General features: G+C 43.0%; 1 protein-coding gene across 2 annotated transcripts in view; it reads right to left on the bottom strand.

Annotated features, from left to right (window-relative positions):
• The window catches only part of rgs7bpa (regulator of G protein signaling 7 binding protein a), a 170,030-nt gene extending 147,571 nt beyond the window's left edge, over positions 1-22,459 (bottom strand). For both annotated transcript variants that reach the window (XM_070862566.1, XM_070862565.1), the window contains exons 1-2: positions 22,265-22,459; positions 21,340-21,506 (exon numbers count right to left, since the gene is read on the bottom strand). In XM_070862566.1, coding sequence (XP_070718667.1) covers positions 21,340-21,506; positions 22,265-22,414 — 317 coding nt within the window. In that variant the 5' untranslated portion in view covers positions 22,415-22,459. The remainder of the gene's footprint in view (positions 1-21,339; positions 21,507-22,264) is intronic.
• Positions 22,460-24,145: the final 1,686 nt, after the last annotated feature.

Here is a 24,145-nt window from a genome sequence, read left to right as displayed (position 1 = left end):
GAGAGAGAGAGAGAGAGAGAGAAGGGAAGCAGAGAGAGAGAGAGAGAGAGAGAGAGAAGGGAAGCAGAGAGAGAGAGGGGAGGCAGAGAGAGAGAGGGAGGGGAGGCAGAGAGAGAGAGGAAGAGAGAGAGGAGGCAGAGAGAGAGAGAGAGAGAGAGAGAGAGGGGAGGCAGAGAGAGAGAGAGAGAGAGGGAGAGAGAGAGAGGCGGCAGAGAGAGAGAGAGAGAGAGAGAGGGGGGGGAGGCAGAGAGAGAGAGAGAGAGAGGGGAGGCAGTAAGAGAGAGAGAGGGGAGGCACAGAGAGGAAAGGCAGAGAGAGAGATGGGGAGGCAGAGAGAGAGAGAGGGGAGGCACAGAGAGGAAAGGCAGAGAGAGAGATAGTGAGGCAGAGAGAGAGAGATGGGAGGCAGAGAGAGACGATTGGACGGGAGAGGGGATCAGATGGGAGAGAGAGGGAGGGGAGGGGAGAGGAGGTCATGAACTCGTTGGGGTTGGGCATGTAAAGAGCAGAGAGAGCACAATTGGGATGGTGGAAGAACGTGATCCAGGTCTAAAGCGGTGCGGGGGGGGGGGGGTTCAGTGTGAGAACGTGATCAAGATGGTAAGACGGACCATGTTCTTCCAACCTTTACACCCGCACCATCTTCTCCCTCTACTCCCCCTAGACCTTGCTTAAAAACGTGTTACATCTTTAATTTTTTCCAGTTCAGATGAAGGAACATCCACCTGAAACGTTAACTCTGTTTCTCTCTCCACAGATGCTGCCTGACCTGCTAAGAATTTCCACAATTTTCTGTTTTTATTTCCCTGTACTTCAAGTGTGGTCTAACCAAGGTTTAATACAAGTTTAGCATGTCTCACTTTTCAATTCCATCCTTTTAGAAATAAACCCCAGTGTTTGGTTTGCTTTTTAAGGCCTCATTAACCTGCGTCGCTACTTTTAGTGATTTGTGTATTTGGACTCCGAGATCCCTTTGCTCCTCTATCCCATTTAGTTTCGTATTTTCCAAATTATATCAGACCTCCTTATTTTTCTCACCAAAATGTAATACCTCGCACTTATTTATGTTGAAATTCCTTTGCCATATTAAAATTTCTCCTGTCGTCTTCAAATATGTGCCTGAAAACAGGATGTGCTTGGTTAAGGCCATTAATTCTCACCTCTTAAAATCAGACGAGCAATGAGCCCACTAATTGCAAAGCTCTGCTGGGGGTATGGGGCCATGCAGAAAAGCCCTCCAGTATAATTACAGCTTCTTCTCTTACTGACACAAACCAGTCACTTCCTGTTAGGAGGAGGTTCAATTTTCTAAGCAAGGAAAAAACCTTGCTTATTTCAAGAAATGTTTAATTAAGAATTTACCTTTTCACAGTCCCATAAATGATACAATATACAAATTTCATTTAAACAGCAACTTGTATTTTATAGTACTTTTAACGCATTAAAACGTCCCAAGGCATCTCACAGGAGTGTTCAAATTTGACACCGAGCCACATAAGGAGATATTGGGGCAGATGACCAAAAGCTTTGAGAAAGAGGTAGAATTTAAGGAATGTTTTAAAGGAGGAAAGAGATGTAGAGAGGTGGAGAGGTTTAGGGAAGGATTTCCAGAGCTTAGGGCCTTCGCAGCTGACGGCACGGCCATCATGAGTGGAGCGATTATAATCAGGGATATCTTGGGGGGTTAGTGGGGCTGGAGGAGATTACAGATGCAGAGAGGGGCAAGGCCATGGAGGGATTTGAAAACAAAGAGAATTTCAAAATCGAGGCATTGCTTAACCAAGAGCCAATATAGGTCAGTGAGCACAGGAGCGATGGGTTAACTTGATGTGAATTAGGACATGAACAGCAGAGTTTTGGATGACCTCGGGTTTACAGAGGGTAGAACGTCAGAGGTCGGCCAGGAGTGTATTGAACTAGTCAAGTCTAGAGGTAACAAAGGCATGGAACAGTAAATGTATTTGGAAAAACCTACAGCAGATGCCATTATTCAGCAGTTCAGACGGTTGCAGTTTCCTTCCCATTAGTCTGCCCATTCAGAATGAAGAAAAATTATATGGAAACTTTGCAACATGAAACAAATTATATGAACTTGCTCTTAATTGGAGTTTGCATGTGTTCATATTGTTATTAAGACTAGTTTGTTGTTGCTTTAGAATTTTCAGCAGCACGTTTTTCATTTGTGTTACCAAAGCTGAGATCCTCCCGATAGATGGAGCTCTTACATTAATAATGCACCTTGGATACAGCAACATGGAGAGAGGCTTATCATAGTGTTTTGTAACACCTTATCCGTAATACACCTTTTGACATAGAATAGCAACATTATTCTGAAAATTAACATCTCATTTATACATGTAGATTAGAAATGGTGTGATATTTCTTCAAAAATATTCACACATTCTATCATTTATGTAATTTTTTTCAACATAATTATTAAAATGTCTAATTATGTACAACATTTAAATGCACAATACTCAGAGTACAGGATTCTTTCTCAAGATTGTATTAACATGTGAGTTATCACAGAAACAATTTGAAGCTCAAACAGGAGAGTAAAACATACGTGGATAAAAAGGGAAGTCATGTAATGAATCAGGGAATAAGAAACAGTGTAAAAAAAATAAGAGGGTGATGTAATTGTGGAATAGATTGCCAGCAGGAGTGATGCCAAGATTTAAAAAAAAACTCAATGAATTCCTGTCTGGAAAGGGACGCAAGACTATTAGTTCCAGAATCACAGTCGATGAATCAGTGGTCTTTTCTTGTGCAAAACAATACAGTGTTATTATGATATATAAGGAAAAGCTTTATAATCATCAGGTCATTCTGACCAATGAATAAACGTTGTACAACAATTTACATAATCTCCAGATTGTGTGTTCTCGATTTATAAAAATAGAATGATATCCGTGGAAATAAAATTATATTTAAGTCCACTGATTTACAGTTCTTATGGAAAAACAGATGGAACTGCAGAATTTGATCGCAAGATGATGAATAAAAAATTCTAGAATTCCATGCAATAAAAACAGAAATTGACAGAGTCATAGAATGATACAGTATAGAATGAGGCCATTTGGCCCATCATGCTGTGCCGGCTCTTTGAAAGAGGTATCCAATTAGTCCTACAACCTTGCTCTTTCCCCATAGTCCTGCAACTATTTCTACTTCAAATATTTATCCAATTTCCTTGTGAAAGTTATTATTAAAACAGCTTCCACCACTCTTTCAGGCAGTGCATTCCAGAACACAACAATTCACTGCATAAATAACAATTTCTTCATGTTGTCTCTGGTTCTGTTGCCAAATACCTTAAATCTGTGTCCTCTCATTACAGACCCTGCTGCCACTGGAAACAGTTTCTCCTTATTTAAAAACCCTTTGAGATTTTGAACACCTTTATCAAATCCCCTTAACCTTCTCTGTTCTAAGGAGAACAATCACAGTTTCTCTAGTTTCTCCACATAAATTAAATATTTCATCCCTGGTACCATTCTAATAAATCTCCTCTCCGCCCTCTCTAAAGCCTTGACATCGTTCATAAAATGTGGTGCCCAGAATTGGCCTCAAGAAGAAAAAGGTTACAATTGGAAAAACAGAACAAGAGCATTATGATTTCTATCTTGTGTTCACCAATTCTCTTACACACACACACACACACACACACGTATACACACACATGCACATACACATATGTACACAAGCACACATATGGACCATTGTTTTTTTCAATATATTTGTACTCTGCCTCTATTAATAAAGCCAAGGAACTCATGTGCCTTTTTAACAGCATTCTCAACTTGTCCTGCCAGCTTCAAAGACTTATATACATACACCCCCAGGTCTCTCTGTTCCTGCACCCTTTTTAAAATTATACCATTTAGTTTATATTAATTCTCCTCAATCTTCCTACCAAAATGGATCATTTCACACTTCTCTGCATTAAATTTCATGTGTCTGCCCATTTCACCAATCAGTCTATGTCCTGTCTATGTCCTCCAGAAGTCTGTTACTATCCTGTTCACTGTTTTCTACATTTCCGAGTTTTGTGTCATCTGCAAACTTTCAAATTATGCCCTGGCTACCCAAGTCCAGATCATTTATATAAAAAAGAACAGTGTTCCCAAATCTGACCCTTGGGGGACACCACTGTATACCTCCTTCCAGTCTGAAAACTAACCATTCGCCACTACTCTCTGCTTTCTGTCCCTTAGCCAATTTTTTATCCTGTTCCTTTAATCCCATGGGCTTTCATTTTACTAACAGGTCTATTACGTGGTCCCAATTATATTTCTGTAGGTCAGACATCAGAATTATAAAGGCACATGATAAAATAGCTTCAATTGATTTTCATTAGCTACAGAATATACCAAAATATTAATTAAAATAAATTAAATAATTATTTTAGCTACAAAATAGAATGCACCAGTCAGCAGTATGATAAGCTTCCACTACCAGTAAACACATTTCTATTTCCTTTGTATACAGAAAGAATTCAAAATTAATTGTCCATATGTGTGTGCCTGTATATGGGAATGTGTGCATGTCTGTCTGTATGTGTGTGCATGCGTGTGTATCGACATGTGTGTGTATGTAAGAGAGAATTGGTGAACATAAGATTGGAATCATAATGCTCTTCTTGTTCTATTTTTCCAATGTTAGCCTTTATTTTCTTTGTTCTTTTACGGTGCTTGGGTACAATTAGTGTCAAATGGCTGAATTTTTACCTTTGTGTGTGGATGGCAGTGGGCAAGCCATGGATCGTGTAAGGAACCCGGAGGTTGGAGAGGTGCATTTTAACAAAGCCACTGCAATTGAATCAGACTTCTGGGTTTCCCGATCAATTAACTGGAGCGGGTCCAATGATGTCACATATGACTCTGCTTCAGCTGAGCTATTTAAAGGAACAATGGACAGATGTCACATGAAGGCTGCTGGAGGTGGAAGCCAGGTTGTGAGAGATGTGAATTGGTTGCGCTCTAATAATTTAATAAAATTCAATCCTTAATTATGCCGGCTCAAAGGCAGAAAACAGCCCCCAGATTTAATGATGCCTTCTTGGAGATATTAATCCAAGGAGTCAAGTCCCACAGGGACATCCTCTTCCCTGCTGATGGGAGAAAGAGGTCAGCTGCTCAGATGAAAAATACATGGGCTGAAGAAGTGAGCAGCAGGAGTATTGTTGGAAGGACATGGATCCAATATCGGAAATGCTTTAATGACCTCATGAGGTCTCTTGTTTCCCTTCATTGCAGGAGGAAAGAGCACAGAAATCCAGGAGAGGCAGCGAACCGGAGGTGGCCCTCCAGTGATGACCCCGCTGACTGCAGCAGAGGAGGAGGCGCTGAAGATAAGCAGAGTTGCGGAGTTGCTGCCGATCAGAGATGGAGAGAGGGGAACTCGCAGCCACCTGGTGACAGAATTAAACATCACACAGCCACATCGTATACAACAGTCACTCATGTTAACTTGATGTCAGCAGCCAGTGAAATATGATCATGTGCATCATGGTAACTTAAAATATTCTTATCATAATATTGAATTCATGTTATTACACTCCCACAGGCCTATCAAGTGTCCAACAGCCATAGGAGGAAGAAGGCTCCTCAGAGGAGGTTGCTAACTCTGAGGGTGCGTGTCGCAGGAACCAGCGTAGATACACAAGCGTCAGTGGGCCCACTAAATCAGAAAGTAGTGTTGGTACCTGGTGTCTCACACATCATAGCTGTGATTTCCCCTACCGAGGCAGGAGAGAGGCGGGCGACATCGAGGTCGGATTCAAACACCGCTCCTAGCTCCATATCGGCTTCCCCCATGACTTTACCCTGATTGATCTTGTTAAGCCAGCCTTGCGAGGTTCTGGGCCAATTAAAAGGAAGCGAGTCTGATGACATAATTTGATGATGCGTCATCAGCCGGTTTCCTTAAAGCGATAATGTTCACATTCATTTTGACAGTTCTGCAGCATTGAGGTGCTGCAAACATTGACAAGCACTGCACAAAGGTGCATGGCTATACCCAGGCACTCTCATGACTCCCTCCATATACTTATGGAGGGAGTCACAGCACGCAGGGAGGTTTTCTTCCCTTCCAATGGGCGGAAGAGACCTCTCCAGAACACCAACGCAGCCTGGTTGCACATTGCATAGGAGGATACAAGCAGGGATGTCGTCAGGAGGACCTGGCTGCAGTGGCGCAAACCTTTCAGTGATCTCAGTGAATCACAAAATATTACTGCAAAGCCTCACTCAACCTCATCCTGCTGTGCCACACATCACATCCCCATCACTCTGCCTTCCCTACCCTACTCCTGCACATCCTTACTCACACCAACTTACCTTGTACCTCCGTCCATCCCTCCCTGTATCTACATTATCACTTCCCCATCTCACTAGGCACCTTTCACACTCACCCTCATCCTTGTCCAATCATACCAACTATCCAATGTTCATGTAAATTTATGTTAAAGTGTTGTCAAACATTGAAATATTTATTTTCAACACTTTACCTTCTTGGACAGATTTGTATGCTCCTTCTCAAATTTTGGCTCGAGTTGTTCCTATTTTTTTGGAGCAACTAGTTTAGTATGGAGTATCTTAGAAATTGCAATTCTCGGCATTTAGTTTGCTTCAATTCTAGTGAGTTAGAATAGTTTCGCTTTAGAACAGTTTTTTTTTTATCAAAAGGGGGCATTACCAGCCACTTACTCCTGTTTTGCAAGTTTAGGCAGCGAAAACTTACTCCAAACTAACTTAGAATGGAATAAGTGTCGATTTTTGTACGCTCAGAAAAATCTTGCCTACATTTTAGGAATTAGGCACAGGGAGTGAGAGATAGGGGGGGAAGGGAAGTTAGAGGGGAGTTTACAATGCATTAAACACGTCACTTTTACCAATAAAGAGCCATCATCAATAATAAATGATCAATAAATCAATCAATAAATCAAAAACCTTTTATTTAATTAAAATAATAAATCAATCAATAAATAAAAAAATTAAAGTTTCTACTCACCTACTGCAGCACCGGGAGCCCTCCAACAGCCCCTGAAGAGCTGCTTGGGTGGGGTCCGCCCCCGAGGAGATGCCGGTCGGGCAGGCCCCGTCACCGATGAGGACTTCGGGCGGGGCCCGCCCCCAGCGAGATGCCGGGCGGGTGGGCCCAGCCGCCGACGAGGACTTCAAGCGGGGCCCGCCCCAGGACAGGAGGTGCCAGGCGGGCCCGCCGCAGAAGAGGTAAGGGCAGTCAGGCCACTCGGCCCGGGATAGGGGCGACGTCCCTTCGGCCAGGGACAGGGTCGTCACCCGGAGACAGGACGCGCTGGGAGGGCCGGAACTACTGCGCACGCGCACAGCTGCCGGCACTCTTTTTGGCGCAGGGCTGTAGCTCCGCCCCCAGCAGCTCCTGCTGCGCCGCGTGGAGCTGGAAATGGGCCGACATATATCCAAGAATCGCGAGGTAGGTATTCGGCGCAATTTCTGTTCCACAAATTAGGCGGACCTCTCCAATGTGCACCATTCTAGCGGGGGTCCGAAACTTGAGCCCATTGAATGGTGAGACATAAGGGTACCCCCCGCAATGGTGATGAGTGTGAAAGGAATGGCTTGGTCATTGTAGGGATGTTTTATGGTATTGGATTGGGGTGGTGCCAACCTGGCACATCATCTGGTAGCCAGGGTGTACAGCATCAAGTGAAGTAAATCTGGCCATGGTGAAGCCATCCCTGGAATCCCGGGCAGCAATGTGGTCATGTACTGATGCCCTCTGTCCTGTGCAACATCAGGTGATTGCGGAGAAGGTTGGTATTGTTGTTGGTGATGCTGGTGCACCTGGTGATGTTGGAGTCGGGGCTGATCGTGGTGGGATTCTGAGAACCAAGGTGAAATTTTTTTCAAGGATGTTGCTGGAATAGATAGCAGCTGAAGTTGAGATGACAGAAGCGATTGTCAATGATGAGATAGGTTGCTCCAATGGGGTGTCGCTGGAGAGAGAGTTCAATCCAAACACTTCCAACCTTCCTAAAGCTGAAAAGTGTATTCTAAATTCTGAAGACTCCAGCTTCTAAGATTAGAAAGTGAACAGCTTGAAATGATAGCTGCAAAAGTGGTATAAAAGCTGTCACCTATTCAAAGCAATGGAGAGTTGTTAAAAACCTGACCTACTTACCTGACGTGATCCCCGAGCGACAGGGACCTCGTGAAAAAGTTGGAAGAGTGATTAGTTAGTGGTAAAATGCTGTTCAGCTAACTATAAACACCCCCTTAACTATTTCAATTGGCTTGCCCGTTGCTTAGTGCCAGGTCTGTAAAGCGCAGGCAGACTCGGCACGTGGGAAACTTACACGAAGGTGGGTTCAGAGCAGGATACCGCCCCACTTTCAATCTTTTAGACTTTGACAGCGGACCTGCCTCCGAACCCCAGCAAAATCCAGCCCTACATGTGAGCAGGAGCAGATGGTGGAGACAGGGGCAGCAATGGAGAGTCCAAATTAGAGTGTACAGGACGCTCCAAGCAATGCTCAATTGGATGAAGGTTCTGAACCTCGGGGACCACAGACAAAGCAGATGATTTTTGAGGAGCAACAGAATATGTGGGAGGCTCTGGCAGCTTTTCCAGCCGCGATGTGTTAGCTTGCAGGGAGAATGGAGCAGTCCATCTCCAACATGACTGGCATGATGATGCAGGCTATGTTTGTCCATGGAAAGTATGGCCACCCGCATGGAGCATCAAATGCAGCATTCAAACGAGTGCATGTTTGCTCTGACCAACAGCTTGCAGACTCTGACTGCAGCCATATCTAGGATGTATAGAAACCTAGAAATGTTCATCGTCCCACTGATGTGCAGCAAAGTACATTTCACTTCCTTGTTAGCAGGGAAGTGCAGGTGAGCCATGAGAGGGATGATGGTGACGGGGCACATGGGAGTGGGAACTCTGCTCAAAGCGCTCCCACTTCTCCTGCATTGCTTCCCTCCTCAGTCAGAGCCCCACAAGCTGCCTCATATCCTGATGGCCAAGTCTACCGCTGCACAGGTGCAGGAGGAGCAGTCTTTGGCGGGGCCCTCACGGGCTCCAAAACCTGCCCGCCAAAAGCGTCCAAACAGTCAGAGCAGGAAAGTGAGCAGCCTGCCTCTACTCCTGTTGTAGGAGTTGTAGAAAGAGAAAGATGACACAATTGTAGATACACATGAGTGTGTTATAAAATATTAGATGATTAAGTTTCTGTTGAATTTTTGAGCCATATAAAATTATATATTTGCACCACTTTCCCATCTTAAAACATAGAACATAGACAATGCATTTGCCACTGCTCTGCCCACCTGACCAGTAGATTGATATCTTCCTGCATCCCATGACTTTCTTCTACATTATCAACCACACAGTGAATTTTAGTGTTGTTTGCAAACTTCTTAATCATACTCCCTATATTCAAATCTAAATCATTGATATATGCCACAAAAAGCAAGGGACCCTGTACCGAGCCCTGCAGAACCCCACTGGAAACATCCTTCCAGTAACAAAAACATCCATCAAACATTATCCTTTCTTTGTTCCTACCTCTAAGCCAATTTTGGATCCAACTTGCCACTTTGCCCTGGATCCCATGGGCTTTAACCTTCATGACCAGTCTACCATGTGGGACCTTATCAAAAGCTTGGCTAAAATCCATATACACTACATCATACACACTATCTTCATCGACCCTCTTGGTTACCTCCGCAAAAAATTCGATCAGGTTAGTCAAACATGATCTTCCCTTCACAAATCCATGGTGACGGTCCCTAAAAAATTCAATCAAGTTAGTCAGACATGACCTTCCCTTAACATATCCATGCTGACGGTCCTTGATTAATCCTTGCCTTTCCAAATGTAGATTTATCCTGTCCTTCAGGATTTTTTCCAATAATTTTCCCACCACTGAGGTTAGGCTGACAGGCATATCCTTTTCTCCCTTCTTAAACAAGGGTATTACACTTGCAGTCCTCCAATCCTCTGGCACCACACCCAAATCCAAAGAGGACTAGAAAATGCTGGTCAAGGCCTCTGCTATTTCCTCTTTTACTTCGCTCAACTGCCTGGGATGCATTTCATCTGGGCCTGGGGACTTAGCTACTTTCAAAACTGCTAAACCCCTTAATAGTTCCTCTCGCGCTATGTTTATTTCATCCAGAATATCACACTCCTCCTTGATAGCAGTATCTGCATTACCCCTTTCCCTTATTAAAACAGATGTAAAGTATTCATTAAGAACTTTACCAACATCTTTTGCCTTCACACAAAGATTACCCTCATGGTCTCTAATAGGCCCTGCCCTTTCTTTAGTTAATATATTTACTCTTAATATATTTATAGAACATCTTAGGGTTTTCCTTAATTTTACTAGCCAAGAATTTTTCATGCTCTCTCTTAGCATTCCTAATATCCTTTTTAACTTTGCCTCTTCACTTTCTATATTCCTCTAAAGATTCTATAGTATTTAGCCGTTGGTATATGACATAAGCGGCCCTTTTTTTCTTTATCTTCCCCTGTAAGTCCCGAGACATCCAGGGGGTTCTAGAATTATTATTCCCACCCTTTTTTTTTTTTTTTTTTAAGGGCACATGTTTGATCTGAGCCTTCTGGACCTCCTCCTTGAATACCTCCCACTGTTCTGACATTGATTTACCCACAAGTAGCTGTTTCCAGTCCACTGTGGCCAAATCACTCCTCAACTTAGCAAAATTAGCTTTTCCCCATTCAGGACTTTAATTCCAGGCCTATCCTGGTCCTTAACCATAACCAACTTGAAGCTGACTGAATTATGGTCATTGGCACCCAAGTGCTCTCCCACGAATACCCCTTCAACCTGCCCAGCTTCATTCCCCAAAACTAAATTCAAAACCGTCCCCTCTCGTGTTGGGCTTGCTACTTACTGACTAAAAAAGTTCTCTTGAATGCATTTCAAGAATTCTGCACCCTCTATATCCTTCACAGTATATTTGTCCCAATCAATATTTGGATAGTTAAAATCCCCTACTATTACTACCCTATGGTTTTTGGACTTCACAGCAATTTGCCTACGTATTTGCTCCTCTATCTCCCTCCCACTAGTGGGTTCAATTTTCCTCAGTGATTTGCGCCATTTTTTCTGGAGCAGGCTGCTCTTTTTGGCCTAAGTTGAAAAACCAGAGTTTTCCCAATCAATTTGCACAAGTGTAACTCAGTTAGTTACGATTTTTTTAGGTCAGTTTCTTTTTCAGCCAAAGGAGGTGCAACCAGCCACCTGCGCCAATTCTGGTCATTTATGGAAATTTGGCCAGTTGAGAGCTACTCCAGTTCTGCTTAGGCCAGCGTATGTGGCCTCTCCAGAAAACCCTTGGAGAGTTAAATAAATTGGCGCAAGTAGGGAAATCGGCGCAGACGGTGCCCAGACACACAGTAAAAGAATTGAAAAACACATAGCAGCAACTTACCTCCAACCCAGCCCGAAGGCTGTCCAGTCCCATTCTAAGTCCCCATTCTCCTGGTCTGGTCCCATTCTTGGTCACCGGTTCACACACACACACAAGAGAGAGTCTTGATTGGAACGGACCGGATAGAGAGAGAGATAGAGCCTTGATTGGACCGGACCTGGGGACCGAGAATTGGACCGGACTGGGAGACTGGGGACTGAGAATGGGACCGGACCGGCAAGCCCTTCGGGCGGGGTTGGAGGCAAGTTGCTGATATGTGTTTTTCAATTCTTTTAATGTGTTGGGAGCTGGCTGTATGCTTCACTTTCCAGCCTCAGTTCGCATTGCGTCCCTGGTTACCATGGCAGCCCGATCTTTTTGGCGCAGATCAAGACTCCACCCCCAAAACTAAAGGACAGGTTAGGCCACGCCAAAATGAAGAAATCCAACAAGGAAACTTAGAACATTTTTTTTGGTGTACTTGGGCCCCCCAAAAATCGGGCATAACTCAAGTATGCCAAAAAAAAGCTTTGGGGAATATTGAGCCCACTGTTTTGGGGTCTACCTATGCCTACTGTTTGGCAAGTGGCCTGGTTAGTTGGAGTGAATGGTAAGTCATTACTTAATCTCGAGCAATGGGTGTGTGTGATAGGAATGGTTTGGTCATTTTAGGGCTGCTTTGTGGTGGCGATGGGAACGGGATGGGGGAGTTGGTTCAGTATCTGGGTGCCATATGGGTGCACTGGTGCAACCTAACTAAATTGTGCCATTATGAGGCCATCCTGGGCCTCTTGGGTAGCAATGTGCGCCGCTGCTGTTGCAATGTCCAAATCAGGTTCCTCCTCCTCGTGTTCCTCCTGCTCTTCCTCCTCCTCCTCTTCCGAAGAGGCTCTGCACCTTGCTCCTCCTGCAGCTCCAATCCTCGCTGCTGCGCTGTGTTGTGCAGAGCGCAGCATACCATGATCATTCCGGAGGCCCTGGCTGGTGTGTATTGAAGGGCTCCTCCATATCTGTTCAGGCATCTGAAGCTCATCTTCAGTGTCTTGGTTGTTTGCTCTATTATACATCTCATCGTCATCTGGCTTTGATTGTAGTGCTCTTCGGCCTCGTTGCTTGGCCTCCTCAAGGGTGTCATCAGCCATGTCTTCAGTGGACAGCCCTTGTCTCTAAGCAACCAACCAGTAAGTCTGGTCAGAGATGTGAAGAGCTGAGGGAGGGTGGATTGCTGCAGGATGAATGAATCATGACAATTCCCTCGGAATCTGGCACACATATGCATGATGATCATTTTGTGGCTGCAGATGAGCTGCACATCGAGGGAGTGGAAGGCCTTACGGTTTACAAACACTCCTGTGTTATCTGAGGGTGGCTTGATAGGCACATGTGTGCAGTCAATGATGCCCTGCACCAGTGGGAAGCCTGCCAGCGCCGCAAAGCCAAATGCATATTCAGTCTGACTGGCTCCATCAGTGGCAAAGTGTAGATAAGTGCCTGGCTTGTCAAACATGGCATCGGTCACCTGGGTGATGCATTTGTGGGTGGCTGACTGCAAGATTCTGCAAATCTCTACTGAAGATCTCTGGAAGGGGCCGAAGGCGAAGAAGTTGAGAAGTTTGACAGCCACTGGTAATGCTTAGCCACCAGGTCCACTTGTCAGCAGGTCTTCTTCCAGCTGGCCACAAACGTCTGCCGCAACCTGACATGATAGCCTGAACCTCCTGAGACACTGGTGTTCAGTCATGTCCAGGAAGCTTATCCTCTGCCTATATACCCTGTTTTGGGGGTATTGCCTCCTGCGAGGTGCATAGAAACATAGAAACATAGAAAATAGGTGCAGGAGTAGGCCATTCGGCCCTTCGAGCCTGCACCACCATTCAATAAGATCATGGCTGATCATTCATCTCAATATCCCTTTCCTGCTTTCTCTCCATATCCCCTGATCCCTTTAGCCGTAAGGGCCATATTTAACGCCCTCTTGAATATACCCAATGAACTGGCATCAACAACTCTCTGCGGTAGGGAATTCCACCGGTTAACAACCCTCTGAGTGAAGAAGTTACTCCTCATCTCAGTCCTAAATGGCTTACCCCTTATCCTTAGACTATGTCCCCTAGTTCTGGACTTCCCCAACATCGGGAACATTCTTCCTGCATCTAACCTGTCCAGTCCCGTCAGAATTTTAGATGTTTCTATGAGATCCCCCCTCATCCTTCCAAACTCCAGTGAATACAGGCCCAGTCGATCCAGTCTCTCCTCATATGTCAGTCCTGCCATCCCGGAAATCAGTCTGGTGAACCTTCGCTGCACTCCCTCAATAGCAAGAACATCCTTCCTCAGATTAGGAGACCAAAACTGAACACAATATTCTAGGTGAGGCCTCACCAAGGCCCTGTACAACTGCAGTAAGACCTCCCTGCTCCTACTCAAATCCCCTAGCTATGAAGGCCAACATACCATTTGCCTTCTTACCGCCTGCTGAACCTGTATGCCAACTTTCAATGACTGATGTACCATGACACCCAGGTCTCGTTGCACCTCCACTTTTCCTAATCTGCTGCCATTCAGGTAATATTCTGCCTTCGTATTTTTACCACCAAAGTGGATAATCTCATATTTATCCACATTGTACTACATCTGCCACGAGTTTGCCCACTCACCTAACCTGTCCAATCAACCTGCAGCCTTTTCACGTCCTCCTCACAGCTCACACTGCCACCTAGCTTAGTGTCATCTGCAAACTTGGATATATTACACTCAATTCCCTCATCCAAATCATTAATGTATATTGTAAATAGCTGGGGTCCCAGCACTGAGCCCTGCGGTACCCCACTAGTCACTGCCTGCCATTCTGAAAAGGACCCATTTATCCCGACTCTCTGCTTCCTATCTGTCAACCAGTTCTCTATCCACGTCAGTACATTACCCCCAATACCATGTGCTTTAATTTTGCACACCAATCTCTTGTTTGGGACCTGGTAAAAAGCCTTTTGAAAGTCCAAATACACCACATCCACTGGTTCTCCCTTATCCACTCTACCAGTTACATCCTCAAAAAATTCTAGAAGATTTGTCAAGCAGGATTTCCCTTTCATAAATCCATGCTGACTTGGACCGATCCCGTCACTGCTTTCCAAATGTGCTGCTATTTCATCTTTAATAATTGATTCCAGCATTTTCCCCACTACTGATGTCAGGCTAACCGGTCTATAATTACCCTTTTTCTCTCTCCCTTCTTTCTTAAAAAGTGGTGTTACATTAGCTACCCTCCAGTCCATAGGAACTGATCCAGAGTCATTGGATGCATTGGTGATCGTTTTCCAACAGTCCACTATTTCTAGGGCTACTTCCTTAATACTCTGGGATGCAGACTATCAGGCCCTGGGGATTTATCGACCTTCAATTCCATCAATTTCCCTAACACAATTTCCTGCCTGATAAGGATTTTCTTCAGTTCCTCCTTCTCACTAGACCCTCTGTCACCTAGTATTTCCGGAAGGTTATTTGTGTCTTCCTTCCTGAAGACAGAACCAAAGTATTTGTTTAACTTGTCCGCCATTTCTTTGTTCCCCATTATAAATTCACCTGAATCGGACCTTCGTTTGTTTTCACTAATCTTTTTCTCTTCACATATCTATAGAAGCTTTTGCAGTCAGTTTTTATGTTCCCAGCAAGCTTCCTCTCATACTCTATTTCCCCCCTCCTAATTAAGCCCTTTGTCCTCCTCTGCTGTATTACAATATTCCCCCAGTTGTCAGGTTTGCTGCTTTTTCTGGCCAATTTATATGCCTCTTCCTTGGATTTAACACTATCCTTAATTTCCCTTGTAAGCCACGGTTGAGCCACCTTCCTCGTTTTATTTTTATTCCTGACAGGGATGTCCAATTGTTAAAGTTCATCCATGTGATCTTTAAATGTTTGCCATTGCCTATCGACCATTAACCCTTGAATATCATTTGCCAGTCTATTCTGGCCAATTCATGTCTCATATCATCGAAGTTACCTTTCCTTAAGTTCAGGACCCAAGTCTCTGAATTAACTGTGTCACTCTCCATCTTAATAAAGAATTCTACCATATTATGGTGACTCTTCCCCAAGGGCCTCACACAACAAGATTGCTAATTAGTCCTTTCTCATTACACATCACCCAGTCTAGGATGGCCAGCCCTCTAGTTGGTTCCTCGACATATTGGTCTAGAAAACCATCCCTAATACACTCCAGGAAATCCTCCTCCACCGTATTGCGACCAGTTTGGTTAGCCCAATCAATATGTAGATTAAAGCCGCCCATGATAACTGCTGTACCTTTATTGCACACATCCCTAATTTCTTGTTTGATGCTATCCCCAACCTCACTACCACTGTTTGGTGGTCTGTACACAACTTCCACTAGCGTTTTCTGCCCTTTGGTATGCCATAGCTCCACCCATACCGATTCCACATCATCGAAGCTAATGTCCTTCCTTACTATTGTATTAATTTCCTCTTTAACCAGCAACGCTACCCCACCTCCTTTTCCATTCTGTCTATCCTTTCTAAATGTTGAATACCCTTGTGCTCGTCCTCTGCCTCCTGTGCAGCGGCAGGTCAGTGAGTAGAAGGCTGCTGCTGTTGCTACTGGTGCTGTTGGTGCTGGGATCGAGGTCGAAGATGAAATTGCATAAGCGGCACCCATGCTGATCTGATATATGCCAGCTAAAGTGATCAGAGGCACGATCCTCCAATGTAGTGAGAGTGACTTGCAATGTAGTGAGAGTGAATCTAAAGTTGTAGAAATCACCTGCAAACTCCTAAAAGCAAACTCTCAGCACAAATGGTGTCAGCAAGAGCCTTTCCCTTTGGCAAGGAAGCATGTGTGAGGTGTGAGCATTTAATATGATTTTTTTTCCTGTCATATGTTCAACTTCCACAATGGCCACTCTGCTCTCACCTTCCTTTCAATGGCAAGGTTCAGCAAGCCCGGGTATCCCGTGGACATACAGTAAACGTGGCAACATCAGATAAAACTGCTATTAATGGCCTCTTAACCAGCTCTAAACTACTTTAATTAGGTCACCCGCCTCTCCCGAGTGGGTCACTGAAGCGCTGACTAACACACCCGAGTTAAAGCCGGAAGCCGGCGGGTTGAGGCCGGCTTCCTGACATGCTGTCAATGGCAGCCCTTTTAACTGCACATCCGCTCGCAAACCCACACACTGTTTAAAGTAAAAATGCAGCCCAACTTTCTGTTACTTTGACCAAATGATCATTCTTCATGTATAAGCCTAGACAATATCAACAGGCTATTCAACTGTAGAAATGGTTTGGCTGTCATGCGTCATAGCTGAGCCAGATAAAAGAATCGTCCAAATCCTGATAAGACGAACCCATGATAAATACACTATTTTGCCACTGCAGAGTTAACTGTAACTAATTGTAAGATATTAATGTTGCCCTACCAGGCACTGAACTATCTCCTGAATGTCGTAACTCTCAATTAAAACATCTGTTTTATCTCTGTTAATCTATAATTTAGAGAATATTAATTTCTTAATTTCATATATGAAGGGAATAAAAATTGTTAACATTTCTCCAAAAATATTAATTAAAGCAGTTATGACTTTTTTCAGATATATTTCAGCCTTTAAAGACAAATCCCTAGAAACGAAAATTAGTCCGTGCATGGGACTAGCTTGCATAGTGGGTTAAACATACAACTGTTAAGCATACATCCTTTCAGCTCTGGGACCTATGCAAAAATTCAGACCAGCTGACTGGAATGTCTTCACTCTTTGCTGGCTGTAAGAAATGAGTTCCTAATGTGTGCAGGCTCACAGCACAAAACTTCAAACAATTCACCACAAACTGTTTTTCATTCAAAGAAGCCACAGGATACTTAATGCAGGAATGAGCAGTTCACACCGATACAGTAGCAGGTATTCCTGTGAAGTGGGGTTAAGATACATTGTTGAGGTAGTGAAGATTGGGTTTATACCTGCAGCTTCTTCTTGCAATGCCTGACCTTTGCATGTTTGATGCTAACAATGGGTACAGAGAGTTGGAAAAGTTCAATTCCTGTATACTGTGCTCCTCACCTTTGTAAGTGCAATATTAGGATTTTAACCTGCAGCTAGTAGAAATTGCATATTATAATATTTAATCATGCATATTAATAATTAATAAACTATACATTACTCATGCTTTTTTTCAAACTATATAAATATGTTAACATTCTCGTGGTTGTGGCTAAATTAACATCAAGTAATGATTTTGAACAGTGTAAAAAATCAGAATGGACAAAATTAAAATATATGATCACTAAATATTACCTTCACTGCACCAAAAAATAAGTTAAAATGCACAAAATAACATAGATAACTCTGAAGGAATCCATAGTTGTTTATATTCTAACTTCTATTTATTCCATTTTTGTTTTCTTAAGTGATGAAAACTACTTGATCCTGAAACTTCTTGTGTATTTGAATTTGTATACTAGTCTGAAAAAAGATCATAGATATTTACAGCACCGAAGGAGGCCATTTCAACCAATTGTGTCAACTTATCAAACAATTTGCTGCAAAACTTAGTTTTAAAAAGTGAATTGCACCATCATGTGGGTTTTATGCCAGCTATATATAGGTCTTTGAGTTACACACTACTGAAAATTAAATTTCTTTATACCAAGAAAGCAACCATAAAATTAGTATGTTACTTACAGACTTGATGTTATGGTTTTTGAATTAAGATCATTTAACAATTGTTAAACTATAACTTCTGTTTCTAGCACATTTGTTGTTTAATAATGCTATACCTTGCTTGGAGTTTTGGTAAGAAATACTACAACATATTTGTTTTACTATAGAAGAACTATTGAGAAAGAAACACATCTGGCACATCAGGATAATTAAGTCCATTTTAACACTGACAATCAATTTTAAGTATAAACTGAGAGAAAATATTTTATATTTTCAATTACAATAATATAGTTGTGAAACTGGCCTGTACTCTGTTTCTGTTGAAATAGAAAAAATGATGAACTTTTGTGAAATGTTTTGATTACTTTTTTTGTACCAATTTTATGCCTCTATGATACTGCACCCAAGAAATGCAATATTTCAATGTTTCTGAGAGGTGCACATTATAGCTATGTTACCCACTCACACCACCATTAAATTGGAAACAGCAGAGTGTCAAACAACAATCCCACTATCGTGCAGCAGTTGAGGTCCCACGCAGGCCACTCACCAGTTTCTCAATGCAAGAAACCACGCATGCCTGAAAAGTTGAATGGGCCACGCAGTCTGTTAAAGGTACCATCCATGAAAAAAAATTACAGAAAACATTGGCATCAAACATCCATACTTAAATGGAGTGCTGGTATCCAGCCTCCAACTGCTTGTGAATTGCTTTCACTTTTCCTATTTTCTACCTTGTTCTTCATTTCTCATCAGGAGGTGTAAATGCATGCAAGGGTATGGTTAAAGTAAGCTTGATCATTTATAAAGCAGCTGTCCCATTGAAATGTCTCCAGATGGTTTACACAGTGAATTTTTTTCCAAAGTTGTTCTACAGACAAATGCAACAGTCATTCTGCACCAGTAACAATCCACAAACAGCCGTTAGGCAAATGGAACCGGTTTAACATTTCATCTGAAGGCTCCCTAACTGGCAGACTTCTACTATGTCAAATTATTACTCTTTCTGCTTTCTTAAACAGTGAGTGTTGGTTGACTATTCAATGGGGGAAGGGAAGGGAAATCACATTGTACCCTGATTATCTTCTCCTTCAACATCTACGTACCTATATTGTTACTGTTGCCCAGCTAAGATCAGCTAATTCAAACCATTTTGTTATGTGAATGATGTAATATAAATGTAAGTTATTTTAATGTTTTTTTAAATCTATTCTGCAATGGCTGAAATTACATTTCAGCTGCTGAGCAACACTGATGATGCAGTGTCATTCCATTCTTCTGAGTACCTACGCTGTGAATCTAAAACTGCTGATTAACGCTGGTGCAGGACAAAAGTCTGTTCCACACCAATGCCAAACATGCAATATAACTGGGGTGCATTCTCTTCTGAAATGTACTCCAAAAAGATCAGACTTTTCAGATGACAGAAACTCATTGTCTAATTTTAATTAGAGAACCAAGAGCTCTTAAATGTGAACTCACCTATCACCCAATACTTGATTTCAAAATCCTCACTGTTGTTTGCATATCCCTCTTTGGCCTCACCTCAACATGTTCCTGCCCAGATTCAATTTCAGACTTTCCATTCTTCTAATTTTGTCCAACTTACATCCCCTATCCAAAGCATTGCCTTTGTTGTCACAACCTACAGCCTTTACAGCCCTCCACTCTAGAATTCTCTCCTAAACTTCCTTTGCCTAGCTAAGTTTCTCCCCACTTTCGAAGGCTACCTCTTTGATCATGCTGGATGGCATATGTCTGAGATTATTGCACTATATTTGAAGTAAAACAAGCTGTTGATTTCTAATTATACAATACCATGCTAAGAGATTGAAAAGCAATAAAGATATTTTTATTTTCTGACAAAGTAATCTCTTGGTATAGAAGTGTTCCACTTAATTCAATTGTAAGTTAGAAAAAATTGAGATGATGGTCTATAGCAGTAGTGCAAATGAGCGATAGCAAATTGGCAGCCCATCTTACGATTTCCTCTTCCGTTGAAAGTCAACAGAAAAGAACATTGGGCGGGTTGTAAAACAGGCGGATGATTCATTATTGCCCGTTCTGCACTATTGACAAAGACCAACCACCCCACCGCCCTCCATTGGAGCTTAATGATAAAGCCTCTACGGCAATGGTCAGGTTTGTATATACATTAAAATGACTTTCATAAAAGAATAAGCAGACCACTTTTAAAATTTGCTTCTTGATTTTCTCCTCCATTTTTATTCTGCCAATGTTCCCTCTTCTCCTGAAGCTATCGACTCCTTGCTATGTTATATACATTTATCAAGTGAGAGCCTAGTTCGCGAACATTGACAGGACATTTGACTGCGGGATGGACAGAAAGCGATACCATAGCTGTGCTGGCTCCAGTCAAACTCAATGTCCATACCTGAGCCCTTTTAAGAGCAGCCACTCTAATTAACCATCAGGAGTGGGAACCCTGGCAGTTCCCCCCTCCCTCGCCCATAGGTATGAGACCAATAGCAGCACCTCTACTGGTACTTGACATTATCAGTACAGATTGGGAATGGAATCGACTCCTCTAAGGGCAGGGCTCAACTAATCGCGGTCATAAATTCGCCTGTTGTAAAAGGAAAGGATTTTTAAAGTAAAACTTCTCAAATATAAACGGAAGTGAACAGCATTGCAATTTAATATTGGTAAACCGGGGATGAGGCTGGCTCTGGAATGCCAGCACGGTTTACTAACACAAGATTGGTAAAAGAAACTACCGGAAGATAATAAATGTGACTTTGCCGCCATTTCATTTTCTCAACCTACTAAGCACCTCGTGTAAATTCCACATTTCGTGGATCTCCGAATACAGAATTGCCTTTTGAGAATTATTATTATGCTTGTCGCAGACGTGTGATCAGCCTTGAAGGAGTCGCCGCCTCTTCGGGAGAAACTGACCAGGAATCATTGATCCAACTAAAAGAATGGCGACTAATCGCAACAATCTCTGGCTTAAACTGCAATAACCTGATATATATATATTTAAAACTATTAGGTAAATCATAGTAAAATATCGTTCTATAATAAACAGACATTAAAAACAGTTTTAGCTCTCGATCCACACATGGATTAACGGGCATTACGTACTCATCTTTTTTTTAAATACCCTCACTCCTGATCGACAAGTTTGTTCAGAGTTTGGTATGATGCGAATGGAAGTTGAAATCCATTTCAAAGGCCCGTGTCGATGAATGAAGTTTGAAGAGTTCACTCACCCAGAGATTGCGGAGAGTTTTTGATGTGCGCTTTGTGCCATCTCACAACCCTTGGTCCGTGTCTTCTGCATTTCAGCTCGCAGGGAGGGACAGTCCACCGAGGCATCGCCAATGGAAATGACCAGTTCGCGGTAAAGGGCCACCTGTGTGTTGAAGTCTTGCACCAGCTGAAAGAATAAGCTCTAGTAGTCATCATGAAGAGCTATCGGTCGTTTAAAAGAAAGCAAAAGGGGCGGTGGGCTGGGGGGGTTAGGAAATAAAAGAGCAACACTTGCTGCCATTTAAGTAGGGGAGGAAAGAAAATTGAAGGTCAATAGCGGGGCAGCCATACTTCTCGACTATGATATAAACACACACTATATGTATATATACTCGCAATATATAACAAATAAAGCGATTTATCAGTACATCATTAACATTCTCAATCACGGCGCAGATGCTGTAAAATGTAACTCCATTAGTTATACCTGTCCAGCTTCCATCTGAACCGCAAATCAGTGCAACCACTGCAAATAAGTCTGACTAGATTCTGGTGTAAGATCAGTAAATCGGCACCTTGTTGAAAAAGGATAACATGCTCGCACTTTCTAGAATTGGTGTGCTATCCTTTACCCGGATCTCACACTTTTGTTTACACGGATACTTAATAAAAACGCAGAGACACGGGAACTCCACTTAGTATTCAATAAAGCACTTCAATATGCAACGAACTCACATGCAACAGAATAGATAAGCCGTGCCATAAATAGACGCGACAGAATAACACTGAAATTCAGTCATCACTCAGGCCAAGGCTCCACATTAACAAATACGGTTGTGCATTTGCACGTGATCGGAATTGGAAGCAGTTTTTTTTTGGGGGGGGGGTGCCAGGGTGGATTTTAAAAAATCAATGTGTTCCTTTTTTTTAGTACTTTGCACCTACCATCTTACACTCCTCGAGTGCCCGGAAGGGCTTGGCGGCGCTTTGGGAGCTGCCTCTCCGCTCCGCCTCTCTGTACTGCGCCTTGCCGAGGTGGAGAATGGAGCCAGGCGATTTGCGGCGCGTTTTGCGCCCATTCAGTGCAGAACACATGCATACACATCCACGGTGAGCTGCTCCTCGCTACGGGTGAGGCGTGTTGCGATGGATCGCGTGCTCCCGATAAGAAATAACAGCTCAAAATACAAGAAAATCGATCTCTTTACCCCTCCCCTACATAACCTTGAGCCTGCAAAGCGGGCGCTGGCTTTCGTCTTTCAACATGCTTCAAAGTCACCACTATCTAAGAACAGCTGAAATATCCCAATGTTAGCATGCTCCGTGCTGTTTAGGGTGGCGATTTCATCGGGAAGAAATTCACATCTCGAAGATATGGGGGTTTCCATTAAGAATTTGACGGCTCCAGAAATCCTACACCGGAACGATCTCGCCTTGAATTCTCACGGGATGGGGGAGCCCACAGCAGCTTTTATTTTCACCTCAAGATTAAAAATCGCAGGATGCCGGTGGGTAGCAAGTGACCGTGACCGTTTGCTCTAATCTTAAGTCTTCCGAATGGCCTTTTTGCGGCTCTAACCTTGCTGGAAATGCGAGACGCAGGAATCTGGCAGGCTGACGTGGATCGCGACACAACACATTGATAGGACAGGAATACTAATGCAGCCCGAATAGCTGTTTAGTCACTTAGCTAAAGAAATGTGAAGCGGCGTCGGCAATGCCAGTATCAACACGGTGTCTTAACACTGACATGTTGTGGTGTTAGAAAGAGAAGTGACACAGCAATGAAACAGAACGGGTTCCTTGATGCTGAGCATTTATTCCCGTACGTGAGGTTTGACTAAGGTCACTTCAACAAAGCAATCATTGTCCTTACCTTAAAAACATATTTCGATCGTACTAATCGAAGGTTCGGTAGTACCGTAGCTGCTTTTGGGCAGGAAGGTGCCAAACCTCGCCATTTTTCGTAAAAAATTAAACAGCAAAAAGAAAATGAAAATGGTATCTCACCTCAATTCTCCGTAGGGTAATTTTTGTGAAGCACGTTTATGTTAGAGTTAAGTTGAGAAATCCGGTCAGATACAACGTACCGTCAAAATTCACATTTCTCACTTCTGAAATGGCTAAAGTATAAATAACATTAAATGTCTTTAAGTCAACGGAAACAGTAATAAAAAAATACCGTTGGTACAAATGCTCACGACACTCTTGGAAGCGTTAGGAATTTGACAGGCACCTGTTAAACATTAACGCAATAACATCAGGAACATTCATTTCTACCATTACGTCTCTGCAGAAAATTCGCAAATTCCGCTTCAGTTGACAGCCATTCTGCAGTGGGAACCAAAAAGATAACAAAATGCATGGCAAGCTGTCAGGGAACGAGTAAACTTGATCTTCAAGACAGGCTGGACCTGGAGGGAGGTCTAAAAAGGTTCACAACCTCAAGAAGAACACTAAAATAAGACGATGAAATGGGTAAATTTAAAGAGTTCTTTTATTTCTATGCACAGAAAGTCAAATACATTTTTATACTACTAGGCGATCTCCCGTAGTGTTGCACGGAGGAGTTGAGACGAAGTACAGTATTCAGTTCAAGTAGGGTTGGGAGAGGGGAATAACTGCACCAACGAGGGAAAGGGAAAGTTGGGCCGGGGGGCGGTTGTCTGGTGTAGGCTGGACGGGGGAAGAGGGAAGGGTAAAGGTGTTTGTATTTTAGGAGTCACTTGATTTCCATAGGCATTCGATAAGGTTGGAACGCAAGATAAGGACTCGTGAGGTTGGGGGTAATAAGAACATAAGAAATAGAAGCAGGAGTACACCATT

This window comes from Pristiophorus japonicus, chromosome 2 (assembly GCF_044704955.1).
Source record: "Pristiophorus japonicus isolate sPriJap1 chromosome 2, sPriJap1.hap1, whole genome shotgun sequence".
Taxonomy (NCBI): Eukaryota; Metazoa; Chordata; class Chondrichthyes; family Pristiophoridae; genus Pristiophorus; species Pristiophorus japonicus.
Note: the sequence above shows the minus strand (reverse complement) of the source record. Positions and strands in the feature narration are given on the sequence as shown.